Genomic DNA, 23,386 nt, shown 5'->3' on the forward strand with positions numbered 1-23,386 from the left:
AAGAGGTATTCTCCAGTGGAAAGAGGAGAGTTATGGAAAATTCATGCACATATATGTGTGTTTTTTTTTTTTTTCTTTCTTGATGCCCGTAAACTCATTCAGTTCTGTGAATGAGTGAGTGTAGTAGAACCAGTATCACTAGGATTTTCATTCCATTTACGTGCAATCACTGAACAACTTAAGCAGTTGTATTAAGTTCTATCAAAATTTTGATGAAGTGTGAATAGAAGCCATTTGGAAAATCCAACAAGTTTCCGCTGACGATACCTTCATTTGCTGTGGCAGATGTTCATCAAGAAATATGTTGGTCAATTTCTTTGTTTGTGCCGTGAGGTAATGTATCTTGAGTACTCATCACTCTGTAGAAACATTACCAAAGAATATGTCCTTAGTCATGGTCTCCTTTGTAATATTATGCAATCAATCAAGTTGTAGGTAGTGAGAACTTAGCAGACTCATCATCACAACCTATCCGTCCTTTGGTGAGCATGCAATGGTGCGCAAGGGATTCTCAACAGGGTATAATTCCCAGACATACAGTATAACCAACAGAATTCCAACATATGCACGGAATTAAAGCTGGGTCTAAAGTAGGCGAAAAGTAAGCCTTGAGAGAAGTGAACGTCGAATATGTCAGAAGTGTTTGGATCCGCCAGCCAAGTGTTCTTTATGTTCAAAATAACGTGTGCTGCGATGTTTTCTCAAGCTTCGGACATTCCTAACTCCAAAACTATGCACTTTACCTCACATGTCTACATTTCCTTTTTTATTCTTATTTTGATGTGAGAAATGGCCTCAAAGTTTGTCGGTATAGTTCATTAACATCCTGTATATGATGTTCGGTTAAACATATCATTTATTCTTCCGTTCATTGTGAGAATGATGCAAACAAAATGCATTCAGAAAGTCTCTTCGAAGTGGGTTATAGCATAACAACTGACTAAATGTTACACACACCGTACTTATCACGCAGTATACGTCTCTTTTGAGTTAAAAGTTAAAATTTGGCCTCATTAATGTGTGTTACATGTTACCGTGACATAATATACACATATGTAAAGATAAAAGTGACTGTTTCAATATTTTCTCACAATAACAGGACCTACACACACTGCGGAGAGACTTTTTGAACGCATTGTAATATATAAATACCGTATATTATACATTATTATTTATAATGACGTTTTTCTTATACATTTGTGTTATTCCAATCGTATTTAGATATTGCCATTATATTAGTAGTTAAAATGTGAACAGAAGAAAGAAATCTATAGGAAACATTTGAAGGTCTAATCATTTTATTAATCTGCAGCAATTATTATTGAGCAGTAGTCACCAAACTTATGAAGCTTTTGACCTGCCTTACCGTCTTTAAATCCTGCTGTGAGCTACCAACCAAAAGAACTACCACTAGCCAATTAAGGTTAGACAACCGAAGTGTTAACGCGATCTACCGCGAGAATGTCCCCGCAAGATACTAGTAGCCCGCGATCGACAGTTTGGCGATCACTGGATTTGAGTATGGGAAATGCAAAGTGGTTAATGAGAAGAAACAGAAAAAAAAAACATCACGACTAATGTGTTAGAAACAATTATATATCATACTCCACTGAGAACGAAGTTATTATATCTTTCTCTTTCGTTTTAACCAAGCTGACAATCAATTAACAAAAGATTGTAGTTCTTTGTAGGAAAGGGATAATTTATTTTGTATGCTCACCTTTAATAAGCAAATTGTTTTAATGTCATTTTCTACTTTTGTTGATTACCATTTGGAAGATCTAAATGAAGAACATTGTCTCTCAGCTGCTGATAACTATAAAACCTAAGACAAATACAACTGAAAATGAATTCAATTTTGGTTACAATGTGTTGAAGCTGTGAACAAAAGAAAGACGAGCAACATTTACACTAGTTACCAAATGAAGTAGTAGGGCAGAGACAGAAGAAAGAAAAAAAACTTAGAGAACAGTGACAGGAAGACGAATGATGGCAGTGTTGCCATTTCACCTAGTACTAGTGTACATTGTATCGATTATGTTCGTAAGTAATAAAAGTGTGTCATTGTAGCATTAAAGGTGAGAAGGACAGCTCCTCTCCCCCAACCTTTCAAGAACTTTCTTACAACAAACAGAACAAAAAGCAAATGCTATCTATCCTAAACATCAATATTTTCGGAGACTTGGCTAGCACAATAAGTGTCACCCGGGACACGATAGGAGATGATAGAGTGCTTTTTCCTTTGATGTGGTAAAACTCGCTTTAACTATTCGTGTAATTCCGGTACTAACATGTTTTAAGAAGAACGGCGAAGGAATATAAGAGGAAAAACAATCGATTCTATTTTATCGCTCTGTAACCATTATTACATGAATATATTATCTGAAGATCGTTTATCAGATGATACACCATTCCAGTTTCATCAAAATATATACGCTGATACAAGATCACAAGTTAAGTAACTAATACTACCTTTTTTATGGCATAACTTACCAAAGATTTAGCCTGTAATACTAAAATTACACATTGTCACTATGGTTTGATTTAAGAGGGATTAAAAGCTTGAATTTATCATGGTCTATAAACACTTTCAATTACAGAGGTATATCTCTAGTATATGGATTTTTTTTTTTTGGATTCGACGTACTTTTTTTTTACTACGCCAAATCCAAATTTCGAAACCCCAGGACGATTGACTGTATCAATTTTGTTTTATGGGCGAAACACACATGTATCATCCCTATCCAAAATCGCTCACGTTTTTTGCTCATAAAATACTGACACGGTCAGTCGTCCTAGGGTTTCGAAATTTGGATTCGGTGTAACAAAATACATTGAAACTATACCCTGAGGTATGCTGTACATAACTCTTTTTATTTTTTGTGCCGCTATCGGAAGGAAATCGATTAGTAATATAATAAATTTCAACTTTGACATGTCAATGACAGCTTCCATCAGTACAGTAGGATCAACGTTTCTACTGGCGTATAACTATTGCGCCATCTTATCCTTAAAAAAGCAATATACGTATAACTGAGATATATAATGAAAAGTGTTTATGGTCCATGATAAATCAAAGGTCTTAATCCATATTAGTTACATCCACTCCTGCTTTCTGTTAACACCGGAATGCATGCAATATAAAATTGACTCGTAGGAACTTCCACATAAACGTTTTGGCTTGACAAAACGCTTGTTCTTACCCTTTCTCAAATACATTTCCTTAAGTACTTTCGCCTTATATCAGAACCCAAAACACTGGTTTATTCCCAAATGACACCATAAAGTAATCATTTACTCAGAGGTAAAGTTTTTTGATATTTTAGCGGAGGATTCTTGTTAGGAAATATCATTAATATCAAGTGTAATTAGCAGCACGGAGCACTACCAACGTAACAAATTGTTCAGTTTTAGGTCTTCTGTTTCTTTCTCTGTACCCCTCTTGCACACCGGAAAGTTTAAATCAAAGTATAATTATATTAGGCCATATTTTATATTGTAACTATGCACAATGATGCCACGGATTATCGGATCACTAGAGTCACGGCTTTTGTCCGGTTCACCCCCAGACCTGGTAACCCTGAAGCACCCGAAACATTAGTTCTACAGCATTATAAAGTGGATTAATGTTGTCCACTAATCGAGCTTCAATATTCACGCGTTTGATACCCGGTTTGACATTTCTTAATCACAGTATAATGTCTTGACTATTTCAAATATAATATCATTTATATTTATTCATCTTTTCATACTGAAAAAATAATGCACTGGACTTTAACTAAACTATGCAAAAAGGATTTAACAAAATAGTGTTGGGGCTTACCAGTATCACTTATATTCCACCTGTAAGTTTTAGAACCTTGCAACATTAAATTTTGACAATTTCTCGAAAGAAAAGCATGTAGCTGTTCTTTTCTGTGATTCTACTCTGATAGCTCTTGAAAAGTTATCCTCGGATGCAGTGCTTTGACACAGAGGCATACAGAAGAAGAAGGAGATAAATTATCGATTTAGTGAAAAGCGAAAGGCATGAGAGAATCATGTTCGTTAGGATGACATTAGTAGCTTCATAATACTCTCCATGTTTATGATGAGCTTCGTCCTCTCTCGGTCAAATTGACATGTGAGTCTCCCTGGGTTATCGGATCATGGGCCCGTCCAGGTTTTTACGAGTTAAGGTTCGGTCCGGATCACCGGGTCTGGTGGGTCACGGGGCTGACTGCTTCCGGAAGTTCGTAACCATTTCTATTACCGATGAACAGATTAATAAAATCGTAAGCGTTAACAGACTTCCTAATTAAGGAAGCAGAAACATTATAGCTGAGTAATTTATAGGAGAAAAAGTATTGAATCTGTTCAAATTTGTGCATATTTAATGGAGTTTTCGAGGTTGCCACAATAGTACGAGAGAGTAGTGATGATTTCAGAAGGTTTCTCGCGATAGTGAAAGAAGTATTTTTTATTTCACTTATATGTAAATGTCTACAGGTAATTCTTCTCTGTATTGGATGCTCCCAATATAATTACACTTTCTCTCTCACTTATCTAGTTGTAAATATTCCTTCACTTGATACTTCTCTTCATGAAAAAGAAAGCTTAATATCTGAATAGTTTAACAGGCTCAACTTTCAGTGCATCGCTGATTTATATGGGAGTTTTGTATGCGTTCATAGTACTAATTTCTTTGTTGTCCCTACGTCTTTTAATGCCGAAGCACCATTGTTAGAACATGCAACTTGTATTCATAATGTTCCGCACAATAAAAAATAGTAACTTGCGCATGTGCCTTTCGTACACGTGGTCCCGGGTTCGTTTCAAGATGGGAGAGTACAAAAACCTTAATTCCACAATGATTCACGTTCATTAATCATCCGTCTCCTTTACCCTAAAGGACATAACTGTGTGGGATGTTAAACTAAAAAAAAATGTCATTTAATTTAATCAAGTACTGAAAAAATTTTGTTGCTATGATTGAACTTTCCTCCCTCTGTGTCTTTTTTTTTTTTTTTTAAATACTTCTTATATATGAGGAATGGAGAAATAAGTTACTAGCTTGTAATAAAGTCGTGGGAAACGGTCTGGCCACAGAAACTACTTTTCCCATCGTGCGTAATTAAACTGAAACCTCACAATGAATAATGAAAAAGGAAGAGAAAGAAAGAGTGAAACATCTATTTCAACTCAAAATATTAGCAAAAGAATAATTGTTAGGTTTCCTTTTCTCTCTGGATGCAGTCAACCAATGAGTTTTGTGCTTTTTAGAAGAATAGAGTCAGTCCATTAAAAATAATGATTGTTGCAATTGATTTTAACTTTTATACTGTAAAACGTTCCTTCTTTTATGCAGAAAACTGTAGGATTCAATCAGGATTTATTTCATACAATTAAATTTCTCTTTTAGGTAATATATTTTTCATATTCATGATATCCACTAAATTCTACTAGGTAAATAACAGAACTGTAACAGACTAAACACAAGTATGAGCAAGGGTGCCGATCCTAGGGGGAACCAAAGCTCATGTGGGCCACCCTAGTGTATTTATGAATATACAATATTTGGCATAATTTGAATGCAATTTGTCTTAATATCCTCATATGTATACCTTCTGCGTCTGAGTGGGCCCCCAAATTTACAGAGAAATCGGCGCCCTTGAGTATGAGCATAGTAACAAAAAACGAACTATGCATACTGATCTCAAATCCCATTCACCTTGAATATCTTACCTCTTAGTCTATTTTGTTCTTTATTCGTTCATACTAGAATTATTAAAACTTACCTAACCTTAACCCCTTGCGTTCCAAGTGTCATTTTCCTATGTGCGTGCTGTAATACCGGTTTCAATTACTGTTAAAAATCTGTCTAGTCGGTTATATAGGACATAGTTAGTGTGCGCTCATGACGAGAGCATTCGCATTACTGATAAAAACAATTATTTGCATTCCGAAACATTTGGACTGAAAAAGTGAAATTCTGATGTTATGAAGGGATTTTGTGCTGCTTCAGGTTGGCAACACTGACTGGAAATCAAAGACAAAGTTTTCCTTTTCGGATCTTGAAATAGATCTCCAAGTTGTTAACTGTTTATCGTCAAAACAAATGCAAGTGTGTTGTAATGGAATACTTCCTTAGACCTGCCAACTACTGAGACGACAATTTTTTGGTCTTTTCGGTCAGTTAGGTGCTGTAACCTAAGGAGAAATACTAGAGCTAAGTCTTGCCTAGCATCCACTAACAAATTTCATCATCTCCAGGATTAATACTCCCTTAATAAGGAATATGTTTTCATGACATCCACATTGATATCACTGGTACGCAAGGGGTCAATCTTACCCAAACTAATCTCTGTTGAAGACTTGGTTCCCTGACATTACCTTATATTGGAACCACTGATGATTTCAGGGCAGTGGCACACGAAGAAAATTTTCTATGGGGGCATCTCCATGGTTGCTATATTACGCCTGGTATTTCTGGAATTTAATATACGTGTTTTGCTTAATTACGTATACATTTTCATGAGTCAGGGAGGGGCCGGGACTCACCCTGACCCCCTTTTCGGGCGTCCATGTTTCAGGGAGATGGAGTGGAGGATACTTCTCTTCCGGAGCTAAAAAAATCTGCTGAACTCTGTGTACTTCGTATTTCTAATCTCAATTCCTAATCTGTCCCTTTTACTCCAGGTCTTTAGTTTTTATATTTTAAAAAGTTTGGTTTACCAAAGCTCCTTTATGTATTTACACCTTAACCATCCATGAGGGAGACAAAATGTCTCAAGAACTAATTGATGGATCTCAATCAATTTTGGCCACGATGCAAAGGGTCAAAATTTAAAACCGGAAGTGATTGATTAGGAATGGAATTCGTTAATGGAAGTGACATTCAAACCGGAAATGGTAGAAATCAACCATATTAGGTTTAAACGTTACTACTTTTCTACTACTAGAACTAACTTTATGGTCACTTCCGAACAATTAAGAGTGGTTTTAATGTCGATCAGTGTATCTGTTTGCTGTTTGATCTTATCAACTTCTATGATACCTAATTTAGCCGATTCATGTGCAAAAATAAATTTAATAGGAAAGCAGTACTTAGTAGAGACGCGGCAAGATTTTGCCAGATGATCGTGTCAGAGTCGTTTGCACCACACATTAGCAAGGGAACCATAGAAATGCTAAACAGGCTTCCATTATTGAAATGTTCTTCAGAGAACTTCTGTTTGTACCGACTCTGGTCCGATCCGACACATCATCACTTGATGATCATGTGAAAAGCAAAAATTGTAGACAGATGTTATTTCACACTGATCTTTTCAGTTTGACACAAGCGAGAAACCGTGTGATCGATGAGCAGCTGCAAAGATACTTCCGCAGAAATGTCCATAGTAATAATGCCTTCTGGGTAGCACAACTGCTTCGATTCCTTAACTCTATGATAGGAAGGATATAATTTAGAATCCATCTTTTTGGCTTGCTCGCGAATTCGTCGAAACTGACGAGTAGATAAATTAATGTCCATCATTAAGGCGAGTGCATGTGCTGGTATTAATTACGCTGGCTTTTGAAGGATATTCGAGCTTTCGTAATTGTTGTTCCTCTATTCAGAGATGAATGGAGAGTTCTTTGACAACAGCCGCAGCATCCTGTTTGACTTATTTTCTTAATTGTACTGCAATAGCGGTACTAAGTTCTTCAGTGGATGACTAATTTTTTTTTTTTTTCATCGTTTTAACCATAGAACCACACACAGAAAAAGGTTTCCTTGGTCGACCAGGTCCTACCGTGGACTTAACGTGATGTGCTAGGAACATTGTTAACAATGTCATCGGAAATAGTGACGTACCGGTACCCATCAAGCCATTGAGAATGTCAATGGAGAAAACATTGTCTATGTCTTCCGACCTTCTCCCATTTACTTTTGATTTGCTGACAAAAATTTCTTATTGTAGTGTTTAGATAAATAGTATCGCGTTCAATATCCACTTTATTACATATTTCTTGCAGGACATGAGCAATCAAATTGCCTTCTTTGGACTTTGAACCCAATTTCAAACAGTTTCCATCTTGAAATCTGAAGTGTCATTTTGGAAGAAACAAACAATAACAAAAAGTTCGCAAACATTTGCAAGATCTCCTTCGATATATAGAATCGCAAATATCCTAGCTACAATATTAGCACAAACACACCGCTGAATTCGGATAAATTGAAAACTAATACCTTCGCAAAATATCCCTTATGACTTATTACGTTCCACACAAAATGCGTCTGTTTGGCGGACTTTAACGTGCCGACAACTACGACTTCTGTTCATTTAAACACACCACTAGCTAAGTAAGTGATAAAAATTCACACAACAAGTGCTTCAGACTTTAACACTTAACAGACGAAGGACACAGGTCAAGAGAAACTTGTTGCTCTAATTAGACGTGGTTGTAGCTGCTTGAAGTGCGAACATGTTAGTGCATGTTTGCCATGCCCCTAGTAATCCGTCTGGTGGAAATTCAATGAACTAATATCATTTTCTTGAGCATTAGACATCCTAGAAACGAAATGTAGCACTCACCAGGAGTTCTCGTTAAATACATATTTTGAATTTTTTTCCAGCTAGATTGCTGAAATTTCACACTGTGCACCGGTTGGAAACCACTTTGCTAAGTAATTGAATACAAAAATATATGAGGGCTATTAGTCTTATATTGCATGTAGCAAAAATCCTTCCAATATTGTACAGGGTATTATATGGCTCACTAAACTAGGAAACAGAAGGCAGAGGTGGCATTAGGTGCGCACGAGGCCTAATGCCAATAATGACCCCGTGGGGAAAGACTACTGGTAAAAAGTGCGCAGCGCCGACTTGCTACTTCTAAAGCCAATAAAGCAATAAGCAACTTCTTCGGGTCTTGATTTTAATTCCTATACCTATATATATTATTAAATATTCTTTTTTTTATGACAATGATTTCTTACGGAAAGCAATGTGGAAGAACATATCTACATACATACGTGTATAGTTTGCAAATATATCATCTGGGGTCTGACACACCCGAGATAAATTAATTTTTGTTGTGATGTTTCTCAGTGTTCTTTCTGTTTTTTTTTTTTTCATCCATGTAAATTTAATTGGTATCACTGCCTGTTGTTATGGCTGGCAAACTGCGTCAATTGCGAGCTGTGTGCTATACAAGATGGTTGTGAAGTGTCTGGGGTTCAGCGGACCCCAGTGTGACCGGCACGTAAGCATTTGTTTCTTTTGTTCGCTTTCTAATTCCACCTGTTTTCCTTTATTTCCGACATTTCTATTCATGAAATATGGCTCAGAGTAAGTTAAAAGAAGATGAAATACTTGAACTTTTGCTTGTCAATAATGATGGTGACAGTGGTATAGAAGATTTTAGTACTTTCTTAAAGTGCAATATTGCCAAGGCGTTAACCTTTTCAGGACCAACGGCTCAAGCGCTGAGCCACTAGTTTAAACCTTCGTAGTTTGACTCCTAATTAACGTAGAGAGATGATTTAGATGTCTGTCTCTTCAGGAGGGATAAAACGCTCCAATGGTGTGCATTTCATCCACATCAGGATTCTCACGGAAGGGTACGGAAAGATAGGGGGAATTGGATAGTAATTCTCCCCTCTCCCTCAGCATTTAGGGGAGAAACTCTCTCTCCAAAGGAGCTACAAGCATAAAAAGTGGCATCAACAAAGATAAATGAACAAACTAACTAGTGATACCCTGTATATGGCCATTGGGCTTGCGAGGGGTGAATCACAGAGGGGTATTGAATTTACCCTTTTTCAGTGTTTATTTTTTTTATTAAAGAAAAATATATTACCTGAAAATTGTGGGACGATGCCAACACTGTTATTTGCCGTACGCAAGAAAAATAATATCACATGTACGCCAGATATTCGGAACAATCCTATAAAAAATGAAAGACGAAGATACAATAACAAGGGAGAAAAAATCGAAACAACGTAAATATGAGAAGCATCCGGTATATATAGCTATATATATTGTCGTCTACCCTGACGTTGGCAGTCCTAGCGACGTCCCTAATTGTCACAAAGATATGAACGATACCTCGTTGAAAAACTTATGGGACAGATTCTAACGAGGTAACTTTTGTGCCTGACGTGAACAATCCGTAAAAGAAGAAGAAAGTAAAATGTTGGGAAAAATACACTTTTTCGAAGTTAGTAGGGCTCTGGCAACACTGTTATTTGCCACACGCATGGGGGCACAAGAGTTACCTCGTTGAAATCTGTGTCCTATGAGCTTTCCAATGAGGTATAGCTTATATCTCTGTGACAATTAGGGCGTAGCTAGGGCTGTCAACATCACGGTAGACCAAAATATTTCATAAAATATATACAGGATGATTCTCTTAGGAAACACGTTCGGAATTTTTTCTCACTTGGTATTGAATTTTTGCCCTTCATTTTTTACATGATTGTACCCATTGTCTGGTGTACATGTGAATTTTTTCCCTCCGTATGACAAGTAACAGTGTTGCCAGCCTTTCACAAATTTAAAAAAGCGAATAAATTATTGTTTTTAAAAATATATTATTTTCCTTTTTTTAAGGGTTTGGTACGGGGGACACAAAGGTTAGCTGTTTGGAATCTGTGTTACATAAGCTTTACAACGAGGTATAGTTAAGGTCTCTGTAACAATTAGAAGGGGTAGTAGGGCCGCCAACGTCAAGGTCTATGATTTTCTTGAAATCCTTGTCGGTCCTGAAAAGGCTAATAATTTTATCGTTCTTCGCAAGATAGTGTATGGGAGTTTTTTCTTTCATATTTTGTGTAACACGTGTTTGTTATGTTAGTATTTAATATTCATACATTTTATTACAAATGATTCCTAAAGTGTAGGGATTTTTAGCTTTTTTCGATAAAGTGAAAAAAAACGCATTTTTTGTTCTGACTTAATGAAAACTGTAATAAAAATAACCAAATCATTTATAAGTGCTAATTTATTGCTTATGGTAAATAGAATTTATCACAGAACAGTAAGATTTTTAAAAAATATTGCAAAAAAATTAAAAAGTTAAATAAGAAAAATGGTGGTGGGGTCCCGTGAACCCCACTGTGACTTCCGTGTCACAAAAAATAAGTGTGACCACGGAGGGATATATATATATATATATATATATATATATATATATATATATATATACTATGTGATCAAAAGTATCCGGACACCCCCAAAAACAGTTTTTCATATTAGGTGCATTGTGCTGCCACCTACTGCCAGGTACTCATTATCAGCGACCTCAGTAGTCGTTAAACATCGTGAGAAAGCAGAATGGGGCGCTCTGCGGAACTCACGGACTTCGAACGTAGTCAGGTGATTGGGTGTCACTTGTGTCAGAAGTCTGTACGCGAGATTTCCACATCCCTAAACATCCCTAGTTTCACTGTGTCTGATGTGTTAGTAAAGTGGAAACGTGAAGGGACACGTACAGCTCAAAAGCGTACAGGCTGACCTCGTCTGTTGACTGACAGAGACCGCCGACAGTTGAAGAGGGTCTTAAAGTATAATAGGCAGATATCTATCCAGAGCATCACACAGGAATTCCAAACTGCATCATGATTAACTCCAAGTATTATGGCAGTTAGGTATGAGGTGAGAAAACTTGGATTTCATGGTCGAACGGCTGCTCATAAGCCACATATCATGCAGATAAATGCCAAACGACGCCTCGCTTGGTGTAAGAACCGTAAACATTGGACGATTGAACAGTGGAAAAACGTTGTGTGGAGTGACCAATCATGGTACACAATGTGGCGATCCGATGGCAGGGTGTGGGTATTGCGAATGTCCGGTGAACGTCATCTGTAGGCGTGTGTAGTGCCTACAGTAAATTTTGGAGGTGGTGGTGTTATGGTGTGGTCGTGTTTTTCTTGGAAAGGGATTACATCCCTTGTTGTTTTGCGTGGCACTCTCACAGCGCAGGCCTAATGTTACATTGATGTTTTAAGCACCTTCTTGCTTCCCACTGTTGAAGAGCAATTCGGGGATGGCGATTGCATCTTTCAACACGATCGAGCACCTGTTCATACTGTACGGCCTGTGGCGGAGTGGTTACACAACCATAACATCCCTGTAATTTACTGGCCTGCACAAAGTCCTGACTTGAATCCTATAGAACACCTTTGGGATGTTTTGGAACGCCGACTTCGTGCCAGACCTACATCGATAACTCTCCTCAGTTCAGCACTCCATGAAGAATGGGCTGCCATTCCGCAAGAAACCTTCCAGCACCTGATTGAAAAGATGCCTGCGAGAGTGGAAGCTGTCAGGACTAAGGGTAGGTCAACACCATATTGAACTCCAGCAGTACTAATGGAGGGAGCCACGAACTTGTAAGTCATTTTCAGCCAGGTGTCCGGATACTTTTGATCACATTGTATATATATATATATATATATATATATATATATATATATATATATATATATATATATATGTGTGTGTGTGTGTGTGTGTGTGTGTGTGTGTGTGATGTGCCCCTATATCTACTTCTTGGAGGAAACATACTCAGAACGCAGGACGCCTCTAAGCGAAGGTTCTGGCGCGGTTGCCCCATCGCCCATCCCCAAACTAAGTTTCTGACAGGAGGAACAGTTTCGAATTAGGAGAGAGAGAAGGCACTAAAGGTATTATATATTTACTGCGAGTAATTGGTGACAAGTTTTTCGAGCAAAAGAAAACATGGAGTATTTGTTGATTTAGGAAAGCCTTTTGACTTGATGAACTGAGAAATTTTGATGAAAATACAGAAGATGATTAGGATGCATTGGAAGGATTGAAAACTCATATACTGTAAATAAGTGAATAAGGATTAGAATAGAAACAAAATTAGAGAGAAGTGAAATTGGAAGAGATGACCGAGAACGGTTTTCCTTTCTCCAACTTCATCTAATATTTGTTTAGAGGAAATAACGGAAAGTATTACTGGCACAGTAGCGCACGCAATTGAGACGTTTCCGGGTTTTCAACCTTCCTTGAACAAGATATTATAAAAAGAAACCTTTATCATATTAAGGTATAAACAAAAAAATCTGAAATGGTATGAAATTGGGAAGTTGAAACCCCGTTGGCATAATTCCATGTGCGCCTCTGAGAAGAAAAGACGGTTGTTGATAGTACTTATTGCAGAATCTGAATCAAAAATTAATATATTAGAAAACTTGAAATAAAGTTGAGAAAAACAATATTATACTCTATTAAATAATAAATAAATAAATAAAAACTTAAAAATAGTGATCAAAAGAAAATAAATTGTGGCAATTATAAAATTTGAAGGTGAAAAAGTAGAACAGATTTTAGTTCTTGGTATTTGTTACTGGTTTTAAGTATTTAAATAAGTTTTGATATTACTGAGCATTATTAACAAAAATGGGAAATACTGTAAAACGAAGAATAGGAGTAACAAAATTAGTGCTTATTGAAGAAGAACAGATTAGTTTATGAATTTTTGAAGAAAAAGAAGATATTAAGGAAATGTTTCGTGTGAAGTATTGTATAGTACGGATCAGAAAGTGGCTAGAGGATTTTGAAACGTGTGAAAGGAAAGAAGATGATTTTGTGGGTCAAATGGGGAAGTTCTAGGTCTATAAGGGAGAAAACACCAATATTCGAGTATTCTTAAAAGGGAAAAATTGAATAAAGTTTGAGAAGGAAGTATTCTAAGCGACATGGTAGAATGAATAAAATAGAAGTTAAAAGAATGAGGAACGAAAGTACAATCATTGATGACTGGTAGTATACGTATTAAAACGGTTTAACTCTTATATCAAAATGAAAGAGCTACCTAAAGAACGTAAGATTATAGTGCAAGGAAGTTCTCAAGTTGAAAGAAATAACTTTATAATGATAACGAAATACTTATTATTATTTCTAAAATTGTTCAACAAAAATATTTTTAAATTATTATTATTTTGTTTACAAGTTTTATAATAGTGAGTCCTAAAATATGGCAAATTATGATAATTTGGTGCTGCCATTGGGATTTACAAAGCTAAATTCATAACTACTCTATACCATCTGTCAAATACTATAGTAACTTTGAAGAACCAGAATCTTCGCCATGTTGACATATGAGATTTACACTATTTTTCGGTTTTAATTTTGAGTATTTTTTGAGAGCTATAACAATGAACATTTCAAAATCAAACTTAAAGAGATTTTCATAGAATTTAATTTAGAGTGTGAATTTAGGGTATGTTGGTGAATTGTTTTATGCACTCAGCAAAGAATAGCACAAACAGATTTACTTTAACCCATAACTTTCCAGCGTGTCCATATGGACACGCAAATGGGGATAGCTTTTTATGCCTGGGAGATTTTGTGTGTGGAATTTTGTGACACGGCTCACAGTGAACACACTACAACAATAACAACAAAAATTTTGTTATTTTCACATTTACTACGATCATATGGAACAAACGTAACTGAAAATATTATAAAATCAGGAAAAAATTAATTCGGGCAGTTATGGGTTAAAACACATACATATTAGGTCTTGGTGAAATTAAATATTTTAATTTTGTTCTAATGTTCTAATTTTCTTTTCTTTTAAGGATGCACCTCGAATATTGCTATTTTCTCCCTTAGATTCCTAGAACTTCGGGGGGCGCGGTGGCTCAGTGGTAGAGCGTTCACCTCTGGTGCTTGGGGTCCCGGGTTCGATCCCAGCCCCCGCCAAGTGAACTTTGTGGTGGACAAACACCGTGCTCGTGGGTTTTCTCGGGGTTCTCCCGTTTCCTCCCACTTTCTTCATTCCACCATTTCACTCATCTCTCATTATCACCGTCTCCTTTAGCCTAACCGGCATAATCGTGGGACGTTAAACTTAAAGATTTCATTTCATTTTTCCTAGAACTTCCTCATTGGTTCCCCATTCAACCTAACTAATCTTTTTCATTATTTTTACACATCCACATTTCAAAAGCCTTTAATAGCTTTCTGATCCGCACTATAGAATACTTCAAGAGAAACATTTCCTTAGTGTTTTCTTCTTGTTCAAAGGTTCATAAACTAATCTGTTCTTCTTCCATACGCACTAATTTTGTTATTCTTGTACTTTGTTTTGCAATATTTCTCACCTTTACTAATAATGCTGAATAATATAAAAACATCACTCAATACTTAATACCAATAACAAAGACCAAAAACTAACAATCTGATTTACTTTTTCATCTTCAAATTTTATAATTGCTACAATTTCTTTTCTTTGGAACACCGTATTTAAGTTTTTATTTATTTATTGTTTAGTAGAATGTACCTTCATTTCATGGTTTCCACAACCTTACTTCAAGTTCTTCAATATGTTAACTTTTGATTCAGATGATATATATATATATATATATATATATATATATATATATATATATATATATATATATATATATATATATAGATAGATAGATAGATAGATAGATAGATAGATAGATAGATATATAGATATATAGATATATCTTAATATGATAAATGTTTTTTTTAATATAATATCTTGTTCGAGGAAAGTTGAAAACCCTGAATTTACCCATTTGCGTACAATTCTAATCTTGATATAGTCTTGATTGGTTGCGGATTATTATTTTAAAGGTGAAGTAGTGGTGGGATTAGTAATCCTTTATTAATCTTGTAATAATTGTGCCGAACACCCTTCGTTTCGGTGGTGTTAAACTTGAAAGGAACACAGTTTTACATGTAAAAGTACTTGTATTTTTTGATAATTTAAATCGAAGTCTGGTAAGCGTAGAGTATAGAACTTAAGTTATATGTATGAAGAAGTTAAACATAGATCTCGCATCTTCTATAACTGTGTTAGCACGCGACTACAACTTTAAAATTACCTAATATTTTATATTAGGATCTCACGTACAGTAATATCTTTTTCCGAGTCTAAGTTCCAGAAGTTCTATATCAAAATTTTGGAATTTAGGAAGTAAGAAATTTGTATATGCCAGCTTTCCGTAATGAGCTTTACTCATGTAAGTGAACCTGTTATCAGCGCATAAGATGTATTTACAGACACAATTGAATCGTTGAGTTCGAAAACCTGTCATCTCTATCGAAGCTAATTTGAGAGGAGCACAATTTTTCGCACGATTTTTTGTTCTAGTTCAAGCTAGGCCGAAAAGCTGCCCAGACAGCTCGTAATATCAACGATGCGCTTGGCCCAGGAACCACTAACGAACGTACGGCACAATGGTGGTTCAAGAAATTCCGCAGCGGTGACGCGAGCTTGGAAGATGACGGGCGCAGTGGTCGGCCATCCGCTGTTGACAACGACCAACTGAGAGCCTTAGTCGAAGCCAATCCACGCACAACTGTTCGAGAGCTTGCTGAAGACTTGGATGTAACATCTATGACAACTTTCAACCACTTGTAAGAGATTGGGAAGTCAAAAAAACACGATAAATAGGTGCCGCAAGAAATTGACCGAAAATCATCGAAATCGTCGTTTTCAGGTGTCGTCTTCTCTTCTTCTGTGGAACAAGAACGACCTGTTTCTCGACAGGATTGTGACGTGTGATGATAAGTGGATCTTTTACGACAATCGGCGACGTTCGGTGCAGTGGTTGGACGTCGGCGAAGCTCCTCATCAGTTCCCGAAGGCCAAACTCCACCCACAAAAGATCATGGTGACTGTTTGGTGGTCTTCAGCCGGTCTCATCCATCACAGCTTCCTGAATCCGGGAGAAACGATTACGGCGGAGAAGTACTGCCAACAAATCGACGAAATGTACCAGAAGCTTCGACGTATGTCCCCGGCAATGGTCAACAGAAAGGGACCAATCATGCTCCACGAAAACGCTCGTCCGCATGTTGCACAACAGACCCTGCAAAAGTTGAACACATTGGGCTACGAAACTCTATCTCATCGACCATACTCGCCGGACCTCTCGCCCACCGACTACCATTTTTTCTCAAGCATCTAGACAACTTCCTCCGTGAAATGTTTTAAAAGCCGAGACGATGCCGAAACGACCTTCAACGACTTCGTCGGGTCCAGAACTCCAGAACTCTATGCTACCGGCATTAACACGCTTATTTCTCGTTGGCAAAAGTGTATTGATTGTCATGGTTTTTATTTCGATTAATAAAGGTTTGTTTGAACTGAGGTATGCTCTTTTGAAATTGAAGGCTGAAAACCGCAAGAACTTTCTTTACAAGCTAAAGTGAATTTACTTTCGTAATTTTTATGTTTTGTAAGATTATACCACTAAAATAAAAATTAATTTTCTTGAAATAAAATTTAAGATTACCACATTATAAATGGATCTTACGTTTATCTCTTTCCAGCTACGTGGGTACAGAGGGGCTCTTGTGAGGAACAGGAACAGCAACTTCAAAGTCACCCAAAAGAGGGTCTTGAATATCTCTCGGAGTTTCAAAGGGAAAAATTCACTTACTTCTTCCATCATGTGCTCGACATGAACAAGGATGATGTCATATCTGCTGATGACTTTGAAACCCTTAACGAGGTAGGTTGTTTATTACACAAACGTTCACTATGTAGCTAAGTGTATATACAGAGAATATAGGACCTGTACAGAAAATTCCTTTATTCACTGGCAGTGATAATGATCCCGGCAGTGATAATCTCTATGCTAACCACGAAACAAGATTGTTGATCATTCATAGAATGAAATTAAATGGATTGTATAAGGTGCGTAATTTAATTCTGGAATGCACAAGTAAAGAATATACGTTCAGAAGGGTACTTTAGTAGCTGCTGTCGTTTTCCCCTCGACTAAAAACAGACCCTGACAATTATGAGGATTCAAAATCGTTTCAGCAGCAACAGGCAAATTGATAGTATAAAGCTCCTCTGTGCTTGTGGTGTGGATATGGTGAATTAAATATCTCGGCGCTTCATCAAATAATAGTAATTTACCAGATAAAAGAGAAACGTGATAAACATAACATCTGTTTCCTAGTCCACTTAGTTGAACATTACATTATGCTGGAATCAAAAGATTTTCTTCCATGTACTAGTCTTTAAGATGGGTCTAGAAAGAAATCTTTGAAGAATAATTATAAAGAAACTAAACTCCTGATACAAGGCCCTCAGAGTGCCAGGACCAACCAGCTGGTTTGTGGCCCTTATGCGATGGGGGTTATATATGGTCAGCACATCGGTTCCCCTCCCCGTCAATGCTAGCTTTCTAGACCGAAGTTTGCTACTTATTTCTTTCAAGTAGTTCTCCAATTGTCCTCACGATGCTGGATGAACACCACCTGGTGACTACAAATGGTCACCCATCCCTCCTCTGACCGAGATCCAGAACAGTTCGATTTCGCTAATCTTACAAGAAGCAGTATTCCAGTACGGTAAGGTAATGAATGCCCTGAGGAATGATAAGGTGATTTATTTCGGCAAGACTTTTACGTAGGGCAGAAACTCTCTCAACGTAAGAACATTATGGCGCTTGATCTCTCATTTTAAAGTCAAATTTAATTCACGCACATTGAGTTCTTAATATCCAACTAAGAAATATTGGGTACGTGAAAAATTCTAGACGTTTGTTATAGGGCACTAGTGAAAGTTGTTGTACCAGAATGGATGGTGCTCCAAGTGCTGGAAGCGTCGGTCATGTTACCGGGAGAGCTTACAGCAGCAGCAGATAGTGAGTGTGTATTATTGGCTCATAACTGGAGAGAATGTTGTGCCGATCTAATGGAGACCAATTAGGAGCACATCAAACATTGTTTACTATTGAATTCGATAAGGATAATAGTGCCGCATCTGGGCAAATATATGATGAAGATACAATAATTGACGAAAGCACATATCGTCTGGTTTCGAAAATTTAGAGATGGCGACAGAAACTGTCAAGATCAACCATGGTCTGGGCGCCCATTAAGGTTTTCCGAGAAGATTTTGATCAAGCCATAACAGTCCCAATTCAACTGTAGAGGAATTAGCGGAAACCTTTCAGGTACCCAGGACAACAGTGGGAGAAGGCTTGTGACGCTGGTTCTCCACAAAGTTCAATCGTTTGGTCCCAAATCAGCTGAGTGCAACTGAACCAGAGGGACCAGTCACGATAGGTGCTTTTTTTTTCGCTACAAAAATGACCTCTTGTTAATATAGATTGCCACATGAAATAAGACGTACCAGAACGTGAAGAATCGTATGATTGTGTGTTACGTTTCAGAACTGACTCATCGACGTCCAAAAAGAACTTCATCCCACGAAGTGTTGTTGAATGTGTGGAGGGATGTACAAGGCATAATTCGTTGAGAGGTCCTGGAACCCAATCAAAACATTAACGCGACCTTTTGCTGTCAACACTTAGACATACTGTAGAGGTTATTACAGTCGAAGCTGCCAGATCTTGTTAATTGCCAAAAGCTTATCATCTAACATGATAACACAAGGCCACATATTACTGCGATGATACATCAGAAATTAATGGACTTTGGTAGGGATGCTTTACCCCATCCATCCTATTCTCCTGACTTAACCCCACAGACTTCCACCTTTTCCGCGTTTTGCGAACCTTATTTGCTAGGAAGACCTTTGCTGATGTGGAGGCTGTGAAAATTGTCTTATATGAGTTCTTTAATTCCTAACTTGCGGGAATTTATCGTTATGGGACTCGTCTTCCACAGGAAAGGTTGTGAGAAATCATTGATCACGCTGGTGATTATACACAGTCCTTAATTAGTTATATTTTGTGTGGCACTTTGATATGCTCCAAACACAGGTAGAACTTCTGCACGTACGTACTCAATGCCTCTATCACGCCATACAAACCAAATTCCTTGCATGGTGTGCACATGACACTGCCACTTATTTCTTAAAATATTTGATATTCTTCATTGTTTTCAAGTTATTCACTAAAATGCTAAAAGCTTGAATAACAGTAGAGAAGATTTTTAAGTGATCGTGAGACGTTATTTGTATGTTCATAAAAGTAAAGAGTAGTTGAAGTTGGTAATACAGTAAAACCTGTCTTTAGTCGAATCGAACGGGACTCGCAAAAAATTTCCGTAAAAGATAGGTTTCCACTTAACGAAGGTAGGCCTATGCAAAAAGAAGTGCATGCATATTATGGACATACTGACAAGTAAAGGTTCCATATAGATGAATCGAGTTGCGGGATGAGACATAGTACGCCTGATAGAGGATGTGAAAATGTGTGTATGTGCAAAGTTATAGCGGCTCAGCGCCATAAGAAATGGAGGGGAAGAGATCAAAGTTGGTGAGATAAGGGCTATGCTATATTATAGAAATACAGCAAATAAACTACTGAATTGTAAAAATAGTGAAAGATAGACACTGCAAATGGTGGTAGTTTCTCAAATTAGCAAAAAAGAATGGACAGAGTAGATCACGAACCTCCGCCGCCATCTTGAAATCCGCCATTTTGAAATTGTGATATTTTTGAAATGGAAAGGTAGTCATGTGATACATCAATTAGGGCTAGCATATTCTCAAAAATGCAATTATGAACTTTTGTGATCGTTATCTGTACTGATTTGGAAGATTTAGGATCATCTTTATAGTTACTTACGAAAATCTAGAAGACTGGTACTCGTATGTTGAAAATTTGGAATATCACGAAAAGACATGTAAGTTAAACATATCTACACGCCAAGCAAACTAACAGTGAAATTCTTTTCGTGGTGCGGAAGGCATATATGGGGAGCTGCTGCTTTATTACGAACAACAATCTTCTGCAGCTTCAATGGATGATTCTAATTTAGAAACATCTTCTTGCTCTTCTACATCATTAACGGTATTACCAACATCATCACCATCTTTATTCGGTTCCAAGTCACCAATGCTTGTAAACATTCTTGTTTTCTTCCAACAACTTTTTAATTCTTTCAAACACACTGTATTCCTCTGATGATGGATCATCATTGCAAGTTCCGAACTCGCGAACCAACATTGTCACAATAATCGAAGGCTTCATATTTCAAGCAAACCGATCGAACATAATGCGACACAATGGATACTCGAGAAAGCCATCTTACCCGATAACTTATTTTACGCTACAACTTCATTGCTGTATTCGACTGCAGAAGTCCAATTTTCATCCAGATATCACATTCTACGCTCGTCCCGAATTCCTGTTGCTTACGAAGGTGGACAAAGAAAGTCCAGTGAAAAATATAGAAAGTGGTAATAATGGTTTACGTACAGTACGGTATAATTGCATTGCAATCAGATTTCATTGTTATGGTCTACGTTAGTAAGTGTGTCATTTAACAAAAGGCAGCTATATAAACTCAAATTGTTTTGGACCAACAGCGCAAAAAACGGAAGCGGTTCTTTTCCAGAGTGGAACAGTTCTCTTCGGCACTATATGAAACCAATTGGAAGTAATTCATAAATAATAATTTAATAATATACAACTTGGGTATCAAATTTCAATGTTAATTTTCTTGGCTTGTAGATATGTTTAACTTACATGTGTTTTCGTGATATTCCAAATTTTCAACATACGAGTATCAGTCTCCTAGATTTTCGTAAATAACTATAAAGATGATCCTAAATCTTCCAAATGATTACTGATAACGATCACAAAAGTTCATAATTGCATTTTTGAGAACATGCTAGCCCTAATTGATGTATCACATGACTACCTTTCCATTTCAAAAATATCACAATTTCAAAATGGCGGATTTCAAGATGGCGGCGGAGGTTCGTGATCTACTCTGTCCCTTCTTTTTTGCTAATTTGAGAAACTACCACTGTTTGCAGTGTCTATCTTTCACAACTTTTACAATTCAACAGTTTATTTCCTGTATTTCTATAATATAGCATAGCCCTTATCTCACCAACTTTGATCCCCTCCCCCTCCGTTTCTTATGACGCTCAGCCGCTATAACTTTGCACATACACATATGTTCACATCCTCTATCAGGCGCACTATGTCTCATCTCGCAACTTGATTCATCCATTTGGACCCTTTACTTGTGAGGGGAGGTAAGATTTACAATATTTACTTCTACTACGAATGAATATACCTATAACTTACAATGAACAGAAAAAAATGCTGCACATATGTAATTTTTCCAATAGTCAAGGAAGGTTTTCTGTACACATCATTGCTTGTATGCTCAACTTTACACAAAAACTTTAGTCTGAGGAACCACAGTAAACATACACGTCATTTCGACGTAACGCAAATATTGAAGTTGCGTTAAACTTTTGACAGAATCTTGATACCTGTAAGTCTTTAGCCTATACTCTTCTTCCAACTCAATACCTTATTTCTCTTCTCCCTCAACCTCCTCTTCCCTTTTAGATTTTATGGATAATTCTCAGTTAAAGCATGAATATCCGTTGTGTCTGCTTCGGTTTGCACATCACTGTCTGTTTTGCTAAAAATATATATCTAAGTTCTCATACCTGTAGGATGTTTAAAAACTTTCTAAATGCTGCACTCCGGAACTTGAAATTTTCCGTTAAGAGACTTATTTTGATTTTCGTTGTCCGTGTAATACAGTTTCCCTTTAATTAAGGAAATTTAACTCGATTTACGCCAATAAATTCATGGAACCGTGAAATATTTCCGTTTAATAAAGGGTCCGTTGAAGACAAGTTTTATGGTATTAACATATGAACACGAAGTCTCTAGGTAGAAAAGTCAATATTATATTATCGAATGTTATCGAATTATATCTATCATTTATATTTATTTCTTTTCTTTCAGAGGTTAAGGCATTACGCTGATTGGTCCTTGGATTCTGTAGAGTTCCACATTCTTAAGGAGGTTCATAAGGGCTTCCTTGACTGCTTCCTTACTGCAAGACGCCGTGGCGACGATGCCTCACCTGGTATGTAAGATTGTAAAATCATTATTAACGCTAACTTTTTACATAAACCGTTGTGCTCATTGTTTCAATCATTCAATCATGCAGTTTGGAAGAAAAATAGAAATGTAATATCAAACATACATCACACTTTTGATTTTAATTTTAGCTTCTTTAACATTTGAATATTACGTAAAACTTACATTTTTAACAAATTTGTGTTAAAATATAAATTACGAAAAATAGTATGAATATTCTGATAGCGCATATGCAAAGTGTTTCACTAAGAAAGTGAAAACATTTTCATGTGCCTGTTCTGCACCGCACTGATGAACAAAATATCAGGCCTGAGATCTTTCAGGTCCTATACAGTCTGACGTAAAGTGTCACGAGTGTCACGACACTAAAGTGACTAACGTTACGAACAGGAAATAACTGCAATAGGCAGTGGGAAAAAAACATAATATGTGGTTCAGTGACATAAGCTCAATGTCGTCATTTATTTAGATGACGTCACAGATAAGGGAAGAAACTAGATAGTCTACTGTATATGTTCGGTCAAGATACCACATATAGATGAGCGTATGTAACATATAGCTGAA

The 23,386-nt window shown here is 36.8% G+C and overlaps 1 protein-coding gene across 1 annotated transcript in view; it reads left to right on the plus strand.

The window, feature by feature from the left end:
• The window catches only part of LOC145668371 (uncharacterized), a 523,871-nt gene that overhangs the window by 467,746 nt on the left and 32,739 nt on the right, over nucleotides 1-23,386 (plus strand). Inside the window, exons 4-5 of the mRNA XM_081736149.1 lie at nucleotides 17,313-17,494; nucleotides 22,685-22,808. Coding sequence (XP_081592275.1) covers nucleotides 17,313-17,494; nucleotides 22,685-22,808 — 306 coding nt within the window. The remainder of the gene's footprint in view (nucleotides 1-17,312; nucleotides 17,495-22,684; nucleotides 22,809-23,386) is intronic.

Source organism: Thermobia domestica, chromosome 13 (assembly GCF_964235325.1).
Source record: "Thermobia domestica chromosome 13, izTheDome1.hap1.1, whole genome shotgun sequence".
Taxonomy (NCBI): Eukaryota; Metazoa; Arthropoda; class Insecta; order Zygentoma; family Lepismatidae; genus Thermobia; species Thermobia domestica.